This window comes from Monopterus albus, unplaced genomic scaffold, assembly GCF_001952655.1.
Source record: "Monopterus albus unplaced genomic scaffold, M_albus_1.0 scaffold41.1, whole genome shotgun sequence".
NCBI lineage: Eukaryota > Metazoa > Chordata > Actinopteri > Synbranchiformes > Synbranchidae > Monopterus > Monopterus albus.
Genome location: NW_018127921.1, coordinates 3,807,049 through 3,827,804, shown reverse-complemented (window position 1 = coordinate 3,827,804; position 20,756 = coordinate 3,807,049). Strand labels below are relative to the sequence as shown.

The 20,756-nt window shown below is 39.7% G+C and overlaps 2 protein-coding genes across 7 annotated transcripts in view; both read right to left on the bottom strand.

Moving 5' to 3' along the window:
- The window catches only part of LOC109959816 (ELKS/Rab6-interacting/CAST family member 1-like), a 132,836-nt gene extending 123,387 nt beyond the window's left edge, over positions 1–9,449 (bottom strand). For both annotated transcript variants that reach the window (XM_020599494.1, XM_020599493.1), the window contains exons 1-2: positions 9,188–9,449; positions 621–1,557 (exon numbers count right to left, since the gene is read on the bottom strand). In XM_020599494.1, coding sequence (XP_020455150.1) covers positions 621–1,130 — 510 coding nt within the window. In that variant the 5' untranslated portion in view covers positions 1,131–1,557; positions 9,188–9,449. The remainder of the gene's footprint in view (positions 1–620; positions 1,558–9,187) is intronic.
- A 6,392-nt stretch (positions 9,450–15,841) lies between these two features.
- The window catches only part of LOC109959916 (ninjurin-2-like), a 44,893-nt gene continuing 39,978 nt past the window's right edge, over positions 15,842–20,756 (bottom strand). The window contains exons 2-5 of one of the 5 annotated variants that reach the window (XM_020599674.1): positions 19,531–19,667; positions 19,182–19,261; positions 18,325–18,521; positions 16,964–17,049 (exon numbers count right to left, since the gene is read on the bottom strand). In XM_020599674.1, coding sequence (XP_020455330.1) covers positions 18,352–18,521; positions 19,182–19,261; positions 19,531–19,667 — 387 coding nt within the window. In that variant the 3' untranslated portion in view covers positions 16,964–17,049; positions 18,325–18,351. The other 4 variants (XM_020599676.1, XM_020599675.1, XM_020599673.1 and 1 more) reach the window with 4 other exon arrangements.

The window sequence follows — 20,756 nt, the reverse complement described above, 5'->3', positions numbered from 1 at the left end:
AATATTGCCTTTTAATTATTCTGCCATTGGTGCAATGACAATGTATCTATTTTTTATTATAATTAAAAATCGTGATACCTCGATTTAAAAAAAAAAATCGCCTTAAAATGTAAATTCGAATTAATCGAAAAAATCGAAAGAATCGCCCATCCCTATTTGTATGACACAATATTTAGTTTTCCAAGTAGAACAAATTTGTTTTTTCTTTTATTTCTGACTCTTTAATCAAAGGAGAGACAAGCATGAACTGCACCCTATATCAGTTTCATTCACACATTCCTTTTAACACATTCGTGTTTATTATAGATTTTATTTGAGCTCATCTATTGTCTCGTTGTTTTTTTTTTTATGTTTCTTTAAGCCCTGGAAATAAACTGAACAAACTTATCCAGTCTTTCAAAGGAATATGCCAAGATTTTGGCAAATATGCTTATTTACTTTCTTACTCACAGCTAGATTGATATCACTGTCATACCTGTCATTTTAATATAAAGCTGGAGCCCAAGCATAGCTTAACAACTGAAAAATTTTGCTCCTGTATGAACTTGTCACACGCCTGACTTGCACTTCTCTTAGAAGATGCAGCCTTCAACATTGCAGCAATAGAAGAAGCACCTCACCTGTCTCATGGAGTGGGGAACAGTAGCCGCCTGCGAAGGCTGGTTTTGTATCTCACCGCCAAACGCTATTGCATCACTGGATGTGACCGCTCCACCACCACCCCCCCCTCCTCCTCCAGTGTTTATATTAGGACTGCTGCCCATAACAGCTGCCCTGACCCCATAGGGGACCCTGACCCCAGCTCTCCCTAGGGTCATGGTGCTTTTGGGCAGCGAAGGATTCAGCCCACTGCCCAGGCTCCCAATGCTGACCGGGTCTTCCCCTGTGTCAGTGAAGTACATTGGACCTCCTGTGGCGTAGGCAGCATTAAGTGACTGAATATTCTCCATGGACAGCGTTTTACCAGAGCCAGTAAGTCCACCAGTGGAGCTGCTGCCGCTGTTCCTCCGGTGTCCAAGGCATGGGGAGCGTGGGAGGCGTGGAGAGCGACCAGGGCTCACAGACACTGACCCATTACCATTGGATCCAAAAACATCCAACTTTGAGATAGAACGTGAGCTACCATACATGGTGAGTCGAAATGGGATGTACAGTGTAGAGATGCAAGAGCGTCTGGGTCAAATTAATCAGTGAAGTGGATAAAAAATGTTTCCAAAAAGTCCTGAGGAAAGCCTCTCCCTAAAGAAAACACAGTTAGGAGCCTATGCACTTACAACATGCTCAAAATTACATGAAGCAAACAATGTATGATGGATGTCTAGGAAAAAATTCTGAAACACTAAATTAACAGCTGAAAACACTGAATTCCTGCCAATCTTCTAGTGTAGTCCTTCTTGACTTGAAATATCCTGATGCAGTGTTAGCACAGCTGTGATCAAGACCTTCCCAGCACCCTCGCTTTAATCCATGGGCTTTGTTAGAGAGCAGAAATCAATAGGGCACCCTTTTGAATAAAGGCAGTTAGTTAGTCCACAAGGCCTGGGATGATGAGATCACCTAGAAAGACAAAGAGAAAGAGACAGATTTAGTGGTCAGTGGAGCAAAGATACAGTGCATTTAAGGTCCAAGTATATTTACCAAATGATGAAGCTACTTCTGAGTTAGACCAATTTTTTCTATTTATTTTGTGCACTGCTATTAGAACAAATGGAACAGACAATCCACAAGGCAATGCACAGAAAATTATTTTAAATAATCAGTTAAACAAAGATGTTCTACACTGTGTAAAACTGGCAAACATTTGCTGACCATAACTCATCATACTCAAAGATTTTTTGAACTTTATATTGCTTAAATGGAATTGGGCGTTTTGACTGTCTGTTTGACAAAATATTTAAAACTGTCTCGTTGGGTTCTTGTATCCTGCAATCGGCTCCTGATATTATGTTTGAAACTTCAAGGGCTAAATAATAATTTTAAAAAGTGTTAATGAAAATTATTTTTGCATCCTTGAGCAAAGTGTGTATATAGAAAACAAACCTCACTTAACTGCCACAAATCTCATTACAACAGCAACAGGTTAAACAAAAGACTCACAGGCCAAAATATTAATACAATTCAGGTTACTGGTGAGTTTACTATGGGATCAAAAGCAACTTTTTCTGCCACCGCACTGACCTGTACACACACAAACTGAAATTATTAGTCCACACATTACAGCCAAAATGCCTTGGCTAACTCCTCATCCACAGTTCATATGATCACCCAAAATGCCTTCTTCTTCAAATCACACTCTGGCCTAACACCTCCCGCAACCAAATCAAAGTCACCAAATCAAAGTCATGTGCATAACGTTCAATCAGCTGACTTTGAATCAGTTTTCCGGCTGGAAAAATTACATGTATGAAAAATAGAATAATCTACAAATTAATTCTTATGTATCCATTTTATTCAGCAATAATAACATGTAAAAAAAAAGGATAAAACAAATAATAAATAAATGCCATCTGTTAATCACATGGGTCACACGGGTTAGTTGAATTGGCTACTATACCATGAAACAATGGTTGGTTATGCTTTTACAGCCTATTAATAGTCTGCCTGTGTGCGTGTTGGATGAAATATATAACTTAAATATTGAAAACTGATTAAGTTAATCAAGTCAAAGAAACCTTGTAATTAACAGAGCTATAAAAAATAATGAAAATCTTATTCTATCACACCGTTCTGTACAGGATGAGCACAGACTCAGAGGTTGCTGACATTTCTTTCTTTCTGTTGCAAATGCTATAATCTCCTACCCCACACAGAGTGCCATTATTTGACATTATTCACAAGAGGCCACCATATAGAAAATGCTGAATGAGAAAGATGAAGCCCTGAATTTGCTTAGTGTCAGTGTAAACAGAAGATTTGAAACTTAATATGCTTGTGCTGTGTGGCAGTGATTCTACACATGTTGCTGAGTATTTTGTGGGAAATAACTTATAATATGCAGCAACTTGGAAATTGCTAACTTTGTTCACTAAGTGTTCATTTTAGGTCTGATTAGCTGAACAGCCCGTTGGTCCACCCCTTTAAATTTACCTGCACTCGTGCCCGAGCCCTTTCACAGCCCTGCAGTAGTGCATCTTTCCTACTAATATTCTACTAGACACAGATCTTTGCCAGGGGAAATGTTACTGACAGCCAGTTGGTTACAGCCACACACACACAAACACAAACAGGGGCCATCTGTTCCATCGCCCCTTAGGCGAGGAAAAAAGCCACACACACACCTGGACAGAAAAAGGCCAGGGCCCTGCCTCTAGCATAGGCACCACTTACATACAACCACTAACAACATTCGCTCATCTGATGCTTCAGTGTGAGAGTGCGTGCGTGTGTGCGTGTATGTGTGTGTTGGGGGCTTTCCTCCTCCTAACCGCTGGACCTCCTGACCTGTAGATACTGATATGCTCATGTCCCAACCGGCAGTATAATGCAAAAACTATACAGTATAACTTCTTTCGAGCCTGTAGTTGAGCATTTATTGACCTGCCTCTGCTCACTCATGTTGGTCAGTGGATGGTTGTGGGGTTAAAAGTCGTACTCAAAGGTATCTCTGTTTGCCTTTAGAAAATAACAATCACCTCCCCCACTCATATTTTCCCAGTGGAGATCCAGGGCAGGGTTGCCAGGGGCTAGAGCCTATCCCAGCATGCATCTGGAAAGAGGCAAAGTATACTATGTTCAGGTCACCCATCTATCACATGGCAAACATACACACCTTTATTGGCTTGAGCATGGAAAACACAACACACCCTGCTGTGTTTTCTACAGTTCAAGTCTATGTGTCACATGAACAAACCAGGTGTCTCCAGGTTAACATCTTATTTGTAGTGGTTCCAAGAGGGCCAGAGGTGAGATACTGCAGCACTACAGAGTCTGATGCAAACATTAATAACCTCAAGCTTGTCATTTGAACCCACCAAAAACTCTAAAATACATAACAAAGAACACACCTATGACCCACTGGGAGTGATCCAGCAACACTAGCACATGCCTGTCCATGTGCCATATATCAAACATGAAGAAACCACAGGGTGCTGCTGTAAAAAGCATCTGTTAAACACTGCGACACTGAAAGTTCATAAAAGTTCATTCTTGACCTTGGTACCAGTAGTTTAACAAAAAACAAAACAAAAATATTCACCCAAGCTTTTTTCAGAGCTTTCAACCACACCTCATGGTCTTCATCAGATTAAGTTTGCTGCAGTTTAAAACTGTGACCAAAGCTCAAAGATCCTGAGTTTTGTCAAATTCAAGTACATACATTTTTTGCAGTGTTACATGATGTGCCACTGTACACGAATGTCTATATGTCACTGCAGCAGTGATCAGATCTATGGCTGCAGCTAACATTTATATTCATTTTCAATGATCATTTTCTTGATTAATCAGTTAATCATTTGTCTGACTACTGTAAAAAAATAGTGACCAGAGTCCAAGGTGAAGGGATAAACCCAAAAGTGAACCAAAAAAGCCTCGTTCCGTTTATGTCTACAAAACCCTCTGCAGAAAACACCAGTACCCACAGTGCCCTGTGTTTCACCCTCTGCCTCCCTGTAATGTTCCTAACAGTATGCTGTCTGTATCATCTTTCTTTAACACACAGTGTTGGCTTAGGCCTCATAAAATCTTGGAGTATCACACTTGGCTACCAAGAAAGTCTCCATGGTTGGATGCCAAGGACTTGATCTTGTGTATCTAGTGTGTGATGGCACAGCAGAGAACATACTTCTGACAAATTTGGTCATTTTCCCAAATGACTACAGATTAAAAACAACCAAAAACTTGAGCTAACATTACATTTAAGGAAACTACAGAAGTAGAGCCAAGCAATCACAGAATGATGTGGAATATGAAATCATCTAAACTGAAGAGAGGGAGCGTGACAGAAAGGTTACTTCCATTACTGCTTCACAAACACCCAATTATTCCTTGTTTTCTTCTACCTGTAATCCCTCCTTTCCCTTTCTGACTCTCGCTCGTCTCCCACATGCTCTCACTTCCTCTCACGGCCTCTCTCTTTCTCCATCAGCATTCCTGAAGATTTTCAGCATGTTCTATTTATGCAACAACCACACATGCGTCTATCGCACCACACAATGCAGCACACCACCTATACTTAGCCGGCTGGTGTTTCAGCATGGGAGCCAGATTTGAAAAAGTCAGTCTCTCGCCTGGGAATCTGGGCTCTAAACACATTGTACTCTTTAACAATATTATTATTCTTCATTACTCTCTGTTCTTGTCAGGCTCAGTGTGGCATGATGTAGCTGGAGAGGAGTCACTGGTGCTGTCTGGGGTTAAACATCGCACTGAAAGTCAAGACGACAGGCCCGCTGAAGGTGGAGAGCCATACTTGTTCTGCACCTAGTCTGTTTTAAAGATTTAAAGTAATAAGTCTGCTGTTCTACAGATTCAACTTTTTAACATATAGAGTTTTTATCAGGATGATGATCACATTACATCTCTGAAGCTCAGACTGTTATTTGCCTAAGAAATGAATTAATACTATTACTACTACTTCAAAATTACGACAGATGTAAGATTATGTAGCAACTCATGCCATCCAGGGCCTGTATAAAGCTCCTAAGAAATACACTTAAGAATGCTATAAAAAAGGCTAAAAAACTTCTTGGCTGAGTGTTTTTTCCTGCAAAACTATTATGTACTTTTAATTTTTAAAGACATTTATTTTATCTGTGCGAAATCTTTTACATCTCTGGTTTTAACAGCCTATAATAATAAAATATAATAATAATGATAATAATAATACATATTTATAAAAATACAGATTAATAAATAAAAAACAAAAACACAATTAGGAAGAAAAGGAAATCTGCTGGTCTACAAGGTACATCAGAGAAATCATGTGATTACAATGAAGATGCATAGAAAGTGTTTGCAAACATGTAACTCCTGCTTTACTGCGTTGCTTGCACTCCTGATAAGTGTGAAAACAAGTGCTCAAATGAAATGCAAATAATAGTCCACACTACCCCATCTTGAACTATACATATTGCTTTTGTTAACTTAATTTTCATCACGCCAATTATTTTCAAAACATGACTCAGAAGGTGTGTGCTCGCCGCTGTTTCTGTACTTCAGTTATCTACGATTTACCCCTGACCTCTGTAACTCCCTTATATTTAAGCGCAGTTTTGAGTTGCAAGAAATGTGATAAACAGCTTTTATTCTTAAGTTTGCAAATACACATACATCATCGACTAATGATGACTACAGGCCCCCAGGTCACTCTCAGTTTATCACCATCCTAGGATGTATTACTACTGTATTCATTTAGCACTGCTTTGCAATGCACAGCTCATGCAGTGCCGCTGTATTATCGGTGGCTTGGCTTCTTCCCACATACAGATAGAAGGTCTCTATGACAGGGCATGATACTGATGACAAACCATAATGACAGTTCTGGGCTGATTTAAGCACAAGAACTTCATATTTATGTAGAAAATGGTAGAAACTTAGAGAGAGTAATTAAAATAAAAAGATAAAATAGGTTTTCTCACATTTTAGACCCTTACCAGAAATCCAACTAATCCCACTCAAAAGGAGTTTTTTCAATTAACTGAACAGTTCAGTTATACTGGGGAGGAAGTATTAGCAGTCGCTGACAGTGAATACTATGTTAGGCAGAAGATGTCTGTGCAAGATAGAGATTTTGGCTCACCAGAGTAGCTGAGCTACTTGTAACTTCACTCTGTGCCATCAGACCTATCTGCGATATAATATGGTTCAGACCCTGGAAAGCACACCACCGATAAAGAGACAGATAGCATCAGCTTTGTTCTATTGTGTACCACAGGAAATGAATCCGAGATGCAGGCTGAGCAAACAAAACATGCTTACAATCAGGTGTTCACACACACTCTATGACTGGCGCACAAGCACACACATAGATCCATGTACATACCCACACCGTTGCACATGAAGCACATTGATGCCATGCACGTGCAGACACACAAGGCACACTTATCTAATCTTTGCTGCTGCCACCTACATAACCAACATGGAAAACGTTCCATTGAGATTCAACAATTAACACAAAGGCAGGGAAGCACAAAGCTAATTCAGGCGTGCTGTAGTTAATGGAAGAGAAAGTAAGAGGCTCATTCTGTACATCAAGTTAAATCAGGATGAAGCAAATTGAGAAGGTGACCCAAACATCTATCGATGCATCTATCTCTCTCTCAGTGGTGAAAAATTCTACCTCTGGCAAAAGAATAAAACAACTTGAATAAATAAATAATAATAATAAAACAAGGAATCAAAGATTAGATGGACTGATGATAAAAGTATGTTCTGGGAAGCTATTTAAAAGAGCTAATGTCTTTGTCGGGTCAAGTTACCAATGTTATAAAGTACTGATCCGCTAAAACAAAGTTTTAACTTTGATGTCGAGCCTGGAGACAGAGTCAGAAGACTCTGTGCACAAAGGTTCATCAGGGATCGACAGCCCAGAAATACACAGCCATGGGCAGTGGTAGAAGAATCTTAAGCAAAAGCAGCAGTTCCACAGTGTAAATAATAATACTCTGATTAATGTAAAAGTCCTACATTCAAAATGTTACTTAAATAAAAGTACAACAGCATTAGCATCAGAATTTACTTAAAGTACCTAAAGTTAAAGTACTTGTTATGTAGAATGGCACAGTTCACATTATTGTCATTTTATTGGGTTAAGTATAATTATTGATACATTATTGTGTTCATCACTTTAATGTTACATCTGATAAAGGAGAGCTAATTTTAAATACTTTATATTCTTGTAATTTGAACTACTTTACAACTGCTAGGTAGCTTGTGAAATGAGGATCAATGAAGTATTATGATTATATTATTTGTTTTATAAATCTCTGAAAATAACTAGTAACTAAATGTATCCAATAAACACAGTACAATTATTTCCTCTGAAATGTAATGAAGACTAAGTAGCCTATGAAGTAGCAGAAAATGAAAATACCCTAAAATGGTACTTAAGTACAAAACTTAGTAAATGTAGTTGGTTACTTTAATCCTCTGACTATGGTTTTAAGGTCATGCTAAACTTAGCCACTCGTTGTTATAACTAAATCTAAAACCAAGTTTCTCCAAAGGCAGATTGGTGTGCAGAGCCTGGACATTTAAAAATATCCAGTGTTTACAAGTCTCAGTGGAAGGAAGCATCTCGGTTCCCTGAGTCGGTGCTGCCGGAGGAGGGGCGGTTTAAAGAAACGGAGCTGTGGGCGGAACACAGAGGAAATCACGGCGTCCTCCTCCCCTCCAATCCACCCCTCTCCCCTCCCGACCTCCGTGCATTGCAAAGCACACGCAGTCCATTTCACCTCCCCGCCTCCGTCAACACGATCGTATCATATCGATGTCAAGTTGACTTTGTTTGCAAAGATATTGTTCTCAGTCTTGACGTGCCTCGACCGACAGGCTGCACGAAGTGGCCGCTGACAGTCCTGCAGCAACGAAAGCATCATTGAAGAAACGTGCACGGATTTGTGTCTTGAAAAAGTTCAGAACACATACAACTGGCCTGAAGAACTTGGGGGGGAAACTGCTGGAGGCATCACAATACAACTAACAGTCCCCATGGGAATATGATGGCAAGAGATGAAACATAAACTTCATACTGTCTAACACTTAATGTCCGTGAGGGAATATCAGTAACACCACAGGGGATAAAACTACTATAAGGTCACTAATACTGATGTAAAAGACAGCAATGACAGCAATTCAGTAGCTTTGAGGGAACAAGGCTGTCAGTAGTACTCCATCTGCAGCACAGGGAACAGACTGACAATCGCATTTATCGGTAAACAGACGAGACACGGTGTTGTTACCCGGTTATTCGAGGAAATTAAGCCTCTGGCTGCACCGCTACAAATGGTTTATCTACCTGAAACTGCTGCACCTCAAAGCGGCCATTAAATTTTAATTATGTTATTGCTCCAGTTATTCCTCAAACGTGGCTGCAACACAGACAACACACATGAGCGACGGAAGGAGAGGTGGCCAGTATGACTACAACACACACACACACATACGCAAACAGAGAGGACTGTGTAATAAAGCATGTACTTGCATGTGTACGCGCACACACTCACACTGTCAGTTAAGTTCCAGTACTCACTGCGGCTGTGTTAACGCTGCTGCCCCTCGGTTGTGAAATAAGCTGTGTGCAACAAAAAGGCCAGTCGGTTGTCCGCTTAATATATTCTACTGCTGTCAAACCTCTAAGTGAGCTCCGTAACGTAACAGCCGAGGTGAAACGCTCTGTCTCTCGTGTCTCCAGTGTATCCTTTACTGTCTTTCCCTCTTTTCCGTCTTTTCCAGCTCCTCCACTGGTGGCTTCCCACTCGGGCGCTTCCGTGATGTCACGACGGCGAAGAGCGCGCCCCCGAGACGTGCCCCCTCCCACCCTTCCCTTCTTCCCAGGAAAGGCGCGTGCATGTAGCACTTTTATTTGATTGCTATAATGCACTGGTCAAAACTTTCATTGTCAAAAATCTTCACATAGTCAGTGGAACAGAAGTGAATCGTTTTTTATTATCATTATTGCTTACATTATAAATTTATTCAATGACCACATCTAATAAAATCCACGAAATCTTTTCTCATTCATACTCCACCACGAGAAAATACTAAATATTTACAGCACATTTTTCAAATGCAAACGCACTGTAATTCATAAAACACATTCAAAACAAAATAATAGGAAATTCTGTGAATGTCTGCAATAACCATGCTGAAATATACAGAAAGTCTATAACAGATCATTTTCAGTTAAATTAAAAAAACAATGCATGTCTTGTAGTTTTGTATCTTTTTTTTGTCATTTTGCATAGGCTATTTTTGTTGTCATTTTGTTGTCTTTGGGGTAGGTTTTTGTTTCTTAGCAGTGGTTTTGTATTTCTAGATGTACAGTGCATCTATTTTTTTCCCATTTTCTGTTTTTGTTTGGGTTTTTTGTTTGTTTTTTGAGTAGTTGTTTTGTAGTTATTTGCTCGATAGACTTCTTAATGATTTAGGGCCTTCTGCGCCCTTGGGCCCCGGACCCTTGCCCAGTAGGCCCGTTCAGTGATCGATCCATGACTGTGGGGTTATTATTACTTACAGAATAATGTGTAAATAGCCTTTTACTGTTGTAGTGGCTTGGGGTGGCCTTGACCTCTATAAACTCTTGGCATTGCAATGCATATTTCACAAGTTCACTGTTCTGCAAAATCTACATTTGTTAAGTCACTTAGTAAATGTTAAACAAATGTTGAGTTTAATGTACAATATCTCTCACTGAACTCACAGATCAACAGTAAGGGATGTATAGTGATTTCATTATATGATGGATTTGATAGTGTTATGATTATTTCAGCTTAGATGACCATTAGGAGAAAATAATCACCCAGGTTAGATTCAAACTCATAATGAGCTGCTTGTATCAGTAGAAGTTATATGATTTTTAAGGTGCAATAAAAATAAATTCTCAAGTGCAGATGTCATGGCTTTCAGTCATTTTTCGAACATAATCATTAACTAACTGATCAATCTGAATACATTTGATTTTTAGCTATGCTTATCTTATTAAGATCATTTATACATATTAATTGTGTTTGTTTATTTTTACTAAAGCAGTGTCTCATCTCTATAGTGTGATGTTTTTAGGTTCATTTTGTACCCATGCATTGTCTCATCATATTAAAACCTGTGGCATGTTCATGCTTGACTGTCACTCACAAGTTTGATGAATGAATGACCTCCATTCAGTATAAGACTAGTCAAATATGTGGCATATCAGTTCTGTACCGGAAACAAATTCCTTGTGTGTAATAAAGGTGATTATCCTTATATCTTTTAGATCATATGATTTCATCTCATCTCTTATGTCTCTTTTTTTGTCTGGTTCTCTTACCCACAATTACACATCATCCCAAGGAAATCTTTCCAACTAGACACTGACCAAGTACACACACACAAACACACACACACACACACACACACACACACAAACACACACACACACACACACACACGGTGTCCCAGTTCCCTGGGCGCCAGTCAGTCAGGCAACTGAGGTATAAATACTTTGCTGGCTAAAGTTCCCCTTGAGAGAAACACATCAGTGGGCCAATAGTTCCTTCTGAAAAGTCTGTGCTAACTTTATCAGCGAGAACATAATGATGATTATTTTAGTTTCCTTATGTGTTTTATCATTGTAAAACTTCTACAAAGTTCTTCTCATTAAATTCAATAAATGACTCCAATCATGCATGTTAATAAAGATACAGCATAAGCTTAGTGTCTTGACTGTGTAGTGTTAGGTCAGATTAAAAGGTTTATCCACATTACCCATGAGCAAAGCACTTGTCATTCTTAGAGAACTCAATGTAATGTGAGAAAAATTACCTCTGAGATTTTTTTTTAAGACATACACTTTTATTACTGTTAGCAGCTATTTAATACACACCAGTCACATAATACATAACAAACATGGCCTGGTCATATTTTAGATATGTTTTGGCCGAGCATGCCAGATGGGTGTCTTAGTGTTTCAAAAAAAAACAACAACAACAAAACAAAGCAGATTGTAGACCATGGAGTTAAAAAAACAAGATCATTGATACTTAAGATGAGAAAAAATAACGCAGTAAACCATGAGATTAATGTTAAACTATACATCAAAAGCAGTTTTAAAAGTGGCTATTACTGTAAATGGGGTTGGGTTCCCATGATGCCACTATTCAGTCTCCAGCCCTTTTTGCTTCCTTCTTGTTTCAGAATGAGACCACAACGTCGGTTAAACAACATTGCCATCTTCTGGTCATATATAGGCATTACAATATGTACATATTAGATTGTCTTGCCTTGTACCTTACTTGCCAATCGGTAATGCATCTCCACCAGCTGTTCAGTTAAAACATCTTTGGTTTATTTGCCAGTTTGGCTAGAAAACAAATATACACATGCATACATTATACAATATATTACACTGAGTTTCAGTTGTCCTTTTCTAATGTGCGGTGCTACTTCTGCTGTCTCTTAGTTGTTAAAAACTTTCTGCTATAAGATATGCAGTGTATTATATATCTCACCAATGTGTACACTAACAAAGAAAGAATAAACATTTGATAGCAGTTGCACATTAATTTCTCCTGATGTATGGGGCACCTTAAGTTGATTGGTGTACAGGACTTATTGTGAGTATGTCATCAGACTCATCATCAAAGATACCAAAAATAGGGTAGAGCTTTGGCCTGTTGCTGAAGGAAACACCAGCCACAGCATAGAAAAAAGCTTTTAATACTGGTGTGGTCTCAGTGAAAGTACATCCTGTGAAGGAGTAGATCTGAGTTCTGGTATCCACGTCATAGAAGGAGATCTCTCCCTTCTCATAATCAACAAACACACCAACTGTTTTGGGCATTCCTTCCAGGCGAGTGGTACCAAAGTAATCATCATGAGCAAAACATCCCTGGCAGAAGCCTAATTCACTAATTGTCCAGGCTCCCTCCTGTGGTGAGGGATAGAAAATCATCTCCTTTTTAATAGATTCTTTCACTACTCCCAAGATCCAGCTCCACTTCTACTGACCTGAACCTCATAGTAGAACCTGCCTGATGAAAAGGACAAAGTAATTATTTTCAAATCTTCTTCCAAATAAGGTAAGAAAAAACTGTGGGCTTTGACGAAATTTCAATTGCTTCCCATGCTCAGACACCATGAGTTTCAAATGCGCCATATAGGCATCCATAGTCACATCTACCGCATTACACTGCTGGATCAGCATCAGCCTGTCCTGAGGCAGATTCCACACTGCATTATTAAACTCATCTGTCATTGGCTTTTCAGCTGCTTTAGATTGTTCAGCCACCTCACAGCCAGAAGACAACCTGATCTTATTAATAAGCATTTTCATCTCATTACTGAGCGCCTTTTACATCTGAATCATTGCTTCTTTCACTATTTCCATATAATTCTGATGATTCATGAGGTTTTGTGTAAATAGAGAGGTGGAATGGGACAGGGGATCAGACTGGTCTTCAGCAGGGATGTAAGAGAGGGATGGCCACCTCTGCAGCAGGCGGAAGTGGTCCTCTGTTTTTAGAAGTTGCTCAGTTTCTGACCTTCTCCTCCCCAACTCAGCAACTTCTTGCTCCAGCTGTGTCACGTGGTCTACAACCTGTTTTTATACTGCGTTCTGCTTCTCCTGGATTATCGCAAGCAGCTCAACTAGGCTTCTTCGCAGAAAGGTCACCTGAGCAGTTAAAACCTCAACAATCTCCTTCTCTGAGTTTTTCTTGCTCTGTTCAAGTGAATATTTGATTTTCTTAATCATCCAGGATTTTGTGTTTTTCCTCATTTTTATTTCTGACATCACATCTTCCAGCTGGCTTTTCCTTTCTCTGAACACACGATCTAAAGGAATTGCTTCATGTGTGGCATGGTCATTTTTCAGGCACATGAAACAAACACACATCTGGTCTAAATGACAGAAGAACTCAAACACCTTGTCCTCAAGATCTGACACAGGGTCAGCCAGTTGGTGTTTTTTAAAGGTTGAGACTCTCTGATGAGGCTGTATGAAGGTAAACACACCAACGTCAGGTTACTGCTGGCCCAGTAATTTGTGATACAAGCCTTGCAGCAGTTGTGTCCACATGGAGTAGAGACAGGCTCAGTGAACTCACCCAGGCAGACTGAACAAAGGAGCTCTGCTTCACACTGGAGGCTGCTGGCTGAGGCCATGTCTAAGCAAGAGGAGAGAATATGATCATTAGAATTTTCATTTTTAAACCCAAAATTATGTACTGAAACATTTCCCTATCTAAGAAATTGGTCTTTAAGTAGTACTCGATTATTTTATGTTCAATATTCTTTGCCCTGAAAGTTGGAGGCGACATTTATAGCTAATAGCATCCAAATATGTAGGTCAGAGCATGAACCACATGCAACTGTAAAAAGGTCTGACACATTAAAAAACATGTTGTTTTTCAAGAGTTACATTCATGCTGAGTAGATAAGGTATGCTGTGGGCTTGATTCAATGTACAACAATTTGTTACCAAATCACCTGTACACACTATGTGTTTTCAATTTTATTAATTTATGCCCCCTTTTGAATTCTAACAAACCAGTTTCTGGCAAGTTTTATAGTTTTGGTGAAAGCTGACCATTAATTTGACTCTGCAACTAAGCACTTTGGGCATTTACTGGGAAGCTAAGATGTCAGAATATGAAGGTAGAGAGATATCAGGGATGACATGCAATAAAAGTCAATTGCCTTGAGCACCAGGCAACCAGAGTGCCCTTCTTAAACAAATTAGGCTATCAGATCAACTCACTGCAATACAAATGTGTAGTAAGATTAAACAGGCATTAATTTGGTAACACCAACAACATATGCAGAATGTGTTGCATGTACTGATGGAAACAATAATACAGAGACTTTTCTGCATAAAATCACTGGCTATAGCCAGTTAGATTTGATTTGCAGGTCATGACAATGCAGTGTGATGATCTACAAAGAGGAGCCATACAGGAATCTCAGGACATTCTGAGGGGCTGCTGTTGCTCTAACTCCAGAAAAGAGCAATCCATCATTCCCTACCCTGATTTTAGATGTCACCCAAGTATGTATCTAAATGTGTAAAATGCGCTCATCTAACTAACCACAAAATCAAATTAATTTTGGCAATGACACATGATCCCTCCCTTCTCCTGCCAAGCCTCTTCCCTGGAAAAAGTCACTGAAGCTGACTGGACTGGACCTTCCTGTCAGACTTGTTTTTCCTTTTGAAAACATAATGTATGGACTGGACTGCATATTTAACAGATGTGTAGAATTTTTATAATATTTTTAAACATTTAACTGTGTTTTTCCACAAATTTCAGTAACTGAAAGCCACTATTATGATTCTTTGTAATTCTATTGTCTATAACAACAGACAACCAACAATACCAGTGCAAGGTTTCCTTTCCACATGAAGAACTGGAAATGGAAAAAACACCATATACAGTCATATTTTTTGAAAAACAACTGCATAGTCTCCACATGTTTAAAGAGAGATGATGCTTCTTTGAAGGTGTATTCCTCCTGAAACAGCTACTTAAAAGTCTTATTGCACAAAATAGATCAAATAAGGGATGTTTACTTTCTGTCCTGTCGTAAATTTTGTTGCTGCTTTTCTATTTCACATCCCAGTCCATCCATACCAACCAGTATTACAATCACTTTTGCTGTTTCAGTCATCAAGGAAGGAAATTTTTCTTGTATTTGTTTTTTGTTTGGTGTCTGTTTACGATTGTTTCTATATGTAAAATGTACCAAACAAAATCAACATCAGGGCCAGAGTCAAACTGTCATCTAAAGCATACTGTAGATGGTAGAAAACTAGTTTTGCTTTGTTTGCTGTAAAGTTAGCAAACAAGGGATGATTAGCACAGTTTTATAACTAATCTACAACAGTACAGCACATATGCTGGTTGGGAGTTTCATCTTTGACTTCACTGTGATGGGAGTAAGCAAAAGAGACATTCTTTATAGAGCTTAGTAAAGGACAACATATTCACAATCACAACAATACTTCATGTTCTTCTTTTACTTTTATTTTATTTGTTCATTTTGCTTACTGAAAAAGAGGTTGATGTTAGATGCTCCTGCAATTTCACTCACTAGATGGAACCATTAGGCCATCACATTCCAACCCCAGTACTGTAGGTCTATATGTACATTAAAAAGCTTTTTAGCAAGTTTTTTCTAAAACATTTTTTTATTGCTCCAATAGATGAACTATGTGTCTGAAGATAAAATGATCAGCAGAAGTGTTTATGCACGTATATGTGTGTCTGTGTGCATCAGTGAATTCGCATCATAAGCCATGGGAAGTATCCAGTGCGCTGCATGCCAAAGATACTGATGAAGAAGTTGAGAACAGTGGTTATGAAGACTGTGATGGTTGTTTTGTTGTTCAGGTAGTCCAGGCGCTTCTGGAGAGCAGTGTTATTCAGGTCCCGACGGCCTGTGATACACAAACACACACACATATACATACACAATAGAGAAAAAGAGGGTTCAAACTACACCTGGTGCTGACAGCTATTCATTTCAGTGGAAAAATGGGTCCAAACTGTTGACTACAAGTATAGGTCCACTGTACCACTTGGCAGTCACCTTTTCATATACCAGCTAACCATTAACACCAAAAAATCAATCTTCAGCAAAAAAAAAACAAAAAACAAAGAGCACACCTTCTGTTAAATCACTATATTTATTCAGTTTTCTTGATGAGAATGTATTCATACATATTACAGTAGAGATGTCTCTTATATTTACCACCTGTTCCTATCTGGCTTTGAATCTTGCCTTTTTTTTAATTAAACCATTTACTGTAAAAAATTATTCTTCACATCAGTTTTCTCAATTTTATCATTACGGATCAACAAGGTAGAAACACATATAAAGTGGAAAACAGTTTGAAACAGACTTAATGGAACAAAATCACATTTTTAAATGAAGGTTCAACATTAATAATGTAACAAATTAAAAAATATAATTACACAGATGTTCAGTTGGTTAAAGTGAAGATATTTTAGTCGGATTATAGGCTGAATAACACTTTTCAGTCCCTGAAGAATAAATAAGATCTGATGTTTGAACTGTGTTTCAAATTTATAAAAATAAGTGAAACTTACAGACACACATTTATTTAGAAGTTAAGTTCATCTTTGATCAGTGTGTTTGATGGTGTGTGAATAAGTGCATGCATGTTGTGTTTGTGTGTGTGTAAGTGTGTCTGATATGTGAGTGCACATGAGTTTTGTGTGAGTGCGTGTCAGAAGTGGAGCCGAGCGAGCAGCCAGCGGAAGAAGCCGGTCCTCTTGGATCCAAAGAAGCTGATGAAGAAGTTAGTCACCGTGGTGACAAAGATGATGCCTGTAGCAACGTTGTTCAGGTAGTCGAGCCGTTTCTGATTGGACACCACATTCAGGTCCCTGCGGGCTACAACACACACACGGACAGACACACAAACTCACATATTTCAAACATTTCAAACACACCCATGCACACCCACACACTTAGAGCTGGTGCATCCATACTGACATGTACTTTACATAGGCTCTGTATGTTGTCAATGTCCGATCTGATATATCGTATTGTATGTGTTCGACACATTGAAACGTGTGTAGCTCACAAGCACACTATACCACACTCTGGCGGTACAGCTGTGTTACAGATTGGAGCTATGCACCAGCAGAGAGCACGTTAACATGGCAACATATAAATGTAAGAGGTTTGGCCTGTCCTCAAATTACTTATGAATCAACATTAATTAGCATCTGCTTGACTAACTGTCATTAAGGAGAGCAGTGCTACAATTGTAGTAGGCTGAGGCAGGCAAAACAGACAAACAAAAAAAAAAGAACATTAAAAAAAAAACCATCAACAGCAAAAAGACCACAAAAAACAGTCAAGTTCAGATTTGAGCTGATACTAATCCATTAAAATATGCTTGGCCTGGCCCTGAAGACAATCTTTAGCACTGGCTGAACTGAATATCTCTACTTATTTCACAAAATCTTGAATATTCCTTTAAAGTGATTCCATATTACAAATACATACATTCACACTGAGAATGAATTCTGTGTGAACATGTTTATGTTAACTGTGTCATACCACAGCACTAAACACCATTTAAATGGAAAGGATAAAGATTGAAGCTGCTATTTGTAGGACCACTGACTGTGTATAAAAGCTGGACAAACCCACTGTGACATCACCACTGGTTTTCTGAGGAGCAGTTCTGAAGGTCTGGCCATCACCATATTGATAGTGCTTCTCTCTGCCTGCTACATCTAATCAAAAATAGGCAAAGGGGTGCAGCATCAGTGGAATGGGCTGAATGGGCAGAATGAAGTTAGCCACCAGCAGTGGGACCCTCCTGCCAGTCACTCAAAGTGGCCACACTCTTAATTTTGCATAACTTTTAGTCTCAATATAATTTAAATGAGCAAGTTATAAAAACACAAATCACCCCCTGTGTCATGGAAGGGGAAGTTAGCTATAGAGACCAAAACTGTTTTTGTTCCAGGCTGTAAACATGTTTATTTTTGCTGTTAACATGTGAGTCTTGTGTAGAATTTAAAATGTCTGTAAAAATTACACTGGGGCAAACAAATGCATTTGGGTTCTCACTAGTTTTCACATAGGAATTCTACACAAAGCAACTTTAATCATGCACGTTTATGCTTAGTTTGTGTTAAAGAATGTACATACAGTCTATGAGTGTCTGCTAAGTGTGTCTCATAGAATGAAGCGTTGAAACAGCCATCGCAGCAAACAGCTGCGCTGTGTGCCGAAGGCAGCTTTGATGATGTTGATGATGAGGGTGAGGAAGATGATGGCTGTTATCACATTGTTCAGGAAGTTTAACCACCGCTGACAAGAGGGGAGGAGGGTCAGCTCAAAACGAGCTGCATACACATACATGCATACATTACAGACACAGACATACCAGACCACAGGCACACAGACAGAAACATACAGACACAAACATAAACACACATCTAGTTGGTGCCTTGACCCAGTCCATTCATACGAATAACATCACTTTGAGATACTCTTTATCAAAATACAGTAATATTATAGCTGATTAGTACTGTAAGTACAACAGTGTCACACTTCAGTGTGTGTGTGTTTTCCCTGTTTTCCAAGAAGATTTACACAGTATAATAACTGCAGAGTCAAAAATGCATCCTGGCAAAGAGGCCAGTGCGCTCCATCCCAAAGACTGAGATGAAGATGTTGGTGATGAAGATGAGGAAGATGATTATGGTTATGATATTGTTCAGGCTGTCCAGGCGCTTCTGGTTGGCCTCTTCATTGATGTTTTGCCGGGCTGCAACACACGTGCACACACACATACCAACAATAACGACAAAACAACAACAAGAAACTATACAAAAGATGTAGAGGAATATTTCAATTTATATTTTTTACTTCATTCATCTTTGTGTAGTTGGTTTTTCATGTTGCACAGAACAAACATTTGTCACTGAGTTAGTATGTTAATATGATGGATTAAAACATAGGAGATGGATTTCTGAAGCACAAGGATATTTTGTGATGCTCACCAATGATGATGATCAGGATTCCAACCATTATCTGAAGAGCCAGGGAGAAGGAAATGAGTGTCAGAACAGCAACGTAGTACCTGAGGATGCAAAAGAAAAAGTTACGCATGAAGTCACATTCAGTAAAAATTTTTTGAGGCAATTGTAAAGATGTTCATGAAAGCACACATCCCTCATCAAAATATTAAAATTAAGAGAACACAGTTTAAGAGAATGTTTGTTCATTAATTTTCTCTTTGAGAAAAAAAAGCACTTTGAACAGAAATTGCTGTAGAAAATGGTGAAAAAGTTCTTAAGACTGTTTTGTCTTCTCCTGGAGCTCCCTGTGTCCTTTACACACATACTGTACCTGTATCCAGCTCCTTGTTCGATGACGGTCTTCATGTGTGTGATATTAGCCAGGAACAGAGCAATATCCAACATGCCCTCAGCTGCAGTTTTCTTAGTGGCATACAGGTTCATGTTTAGATTAAAGCTGGAACCTCCCTGAAAAAGAGAACAATACAGTTTTGATAAAGAACAGGCAGATAGAGAGGAGACAAAATGGGACAGAGAAAAGCAACTGCAAGAGAAAAACAGAAAAGACAAGGAAAATAAAAGATTTTAAGGTAAAAGGCTCTGAGGTTGCAAGAAGTGCTGTTCATTTCATTTATGTAATTTAGAAATGATGTGGGGACGTCCTCCTGTGGACCCACCACCTGCAGGAGGATTCACAAGGGGCTGGTGCACAGTGGATCAGGCAGCAGTCCCCGACGACCTGATCTCTGGACACGGAGACTAGCCCTGGGGACATGGAATGTCACCTCGCTGGTGGGGAAGGAGCCCGAGCTTGTGTGTGAGATTGAGAGGTACTGGCTAGAGATAGTCGGGCTCACCTTCATGCACAGCTTGGGCTCTGGAACCTTACTCCTCGAGAGAGGCTGGACTTTCCACTACTCTGGAGTTGCCCGCGGTGAGAGGCGGCGGGCTGGTGTGGACTTGCTTATACCCCCCCCCGGTTAGCCGCCATGTGTTGGAGTTTACCCCGGTGAACGAGAGGGTCGTTTCCCTGCGCCTTTGGGCCAGGGACAGGTCTCTCACTGTTGTTTGTGCCTATGGGCCGAACGGCAGTGCAGAGTACCCGGCCTTCTTGGAGTCTCTGGGAGGGGTGCTGGAAAATGCTCCAACTGGGGACTCCGTTGTTCTACTGGGTGACTTCAACGCTCACGTGGGCGACGACAGTGATACCTGGAGGGGCGTGATTGGGAGGGACGCCCCCCCGATCTGAACCCGAGTGGTTTTCTGTTATTGGACTTCTATGCTAGTCACAGTTTGTCCATAATGAACACCATGCTCAAGCTTAAGGGTGTCCGTCAGTGCACATGGCACCAGGACACCCTAGGCCGGAGGTCAATGATTGACTTTGTGGTTGTTTCATCTGACCTCCAGCCGTATGTCTTGGACACTCGGATGAAGAGAGGGGCAGAGCTGTCAACTGATCACCACCTGGTGATGAGTTGGATCCGATGGCGGGGGAGGAAGCTAGACAGACTCGGCAGACCCAAATGTATTGTGAGGGTCTGTTGGGAACGTTTG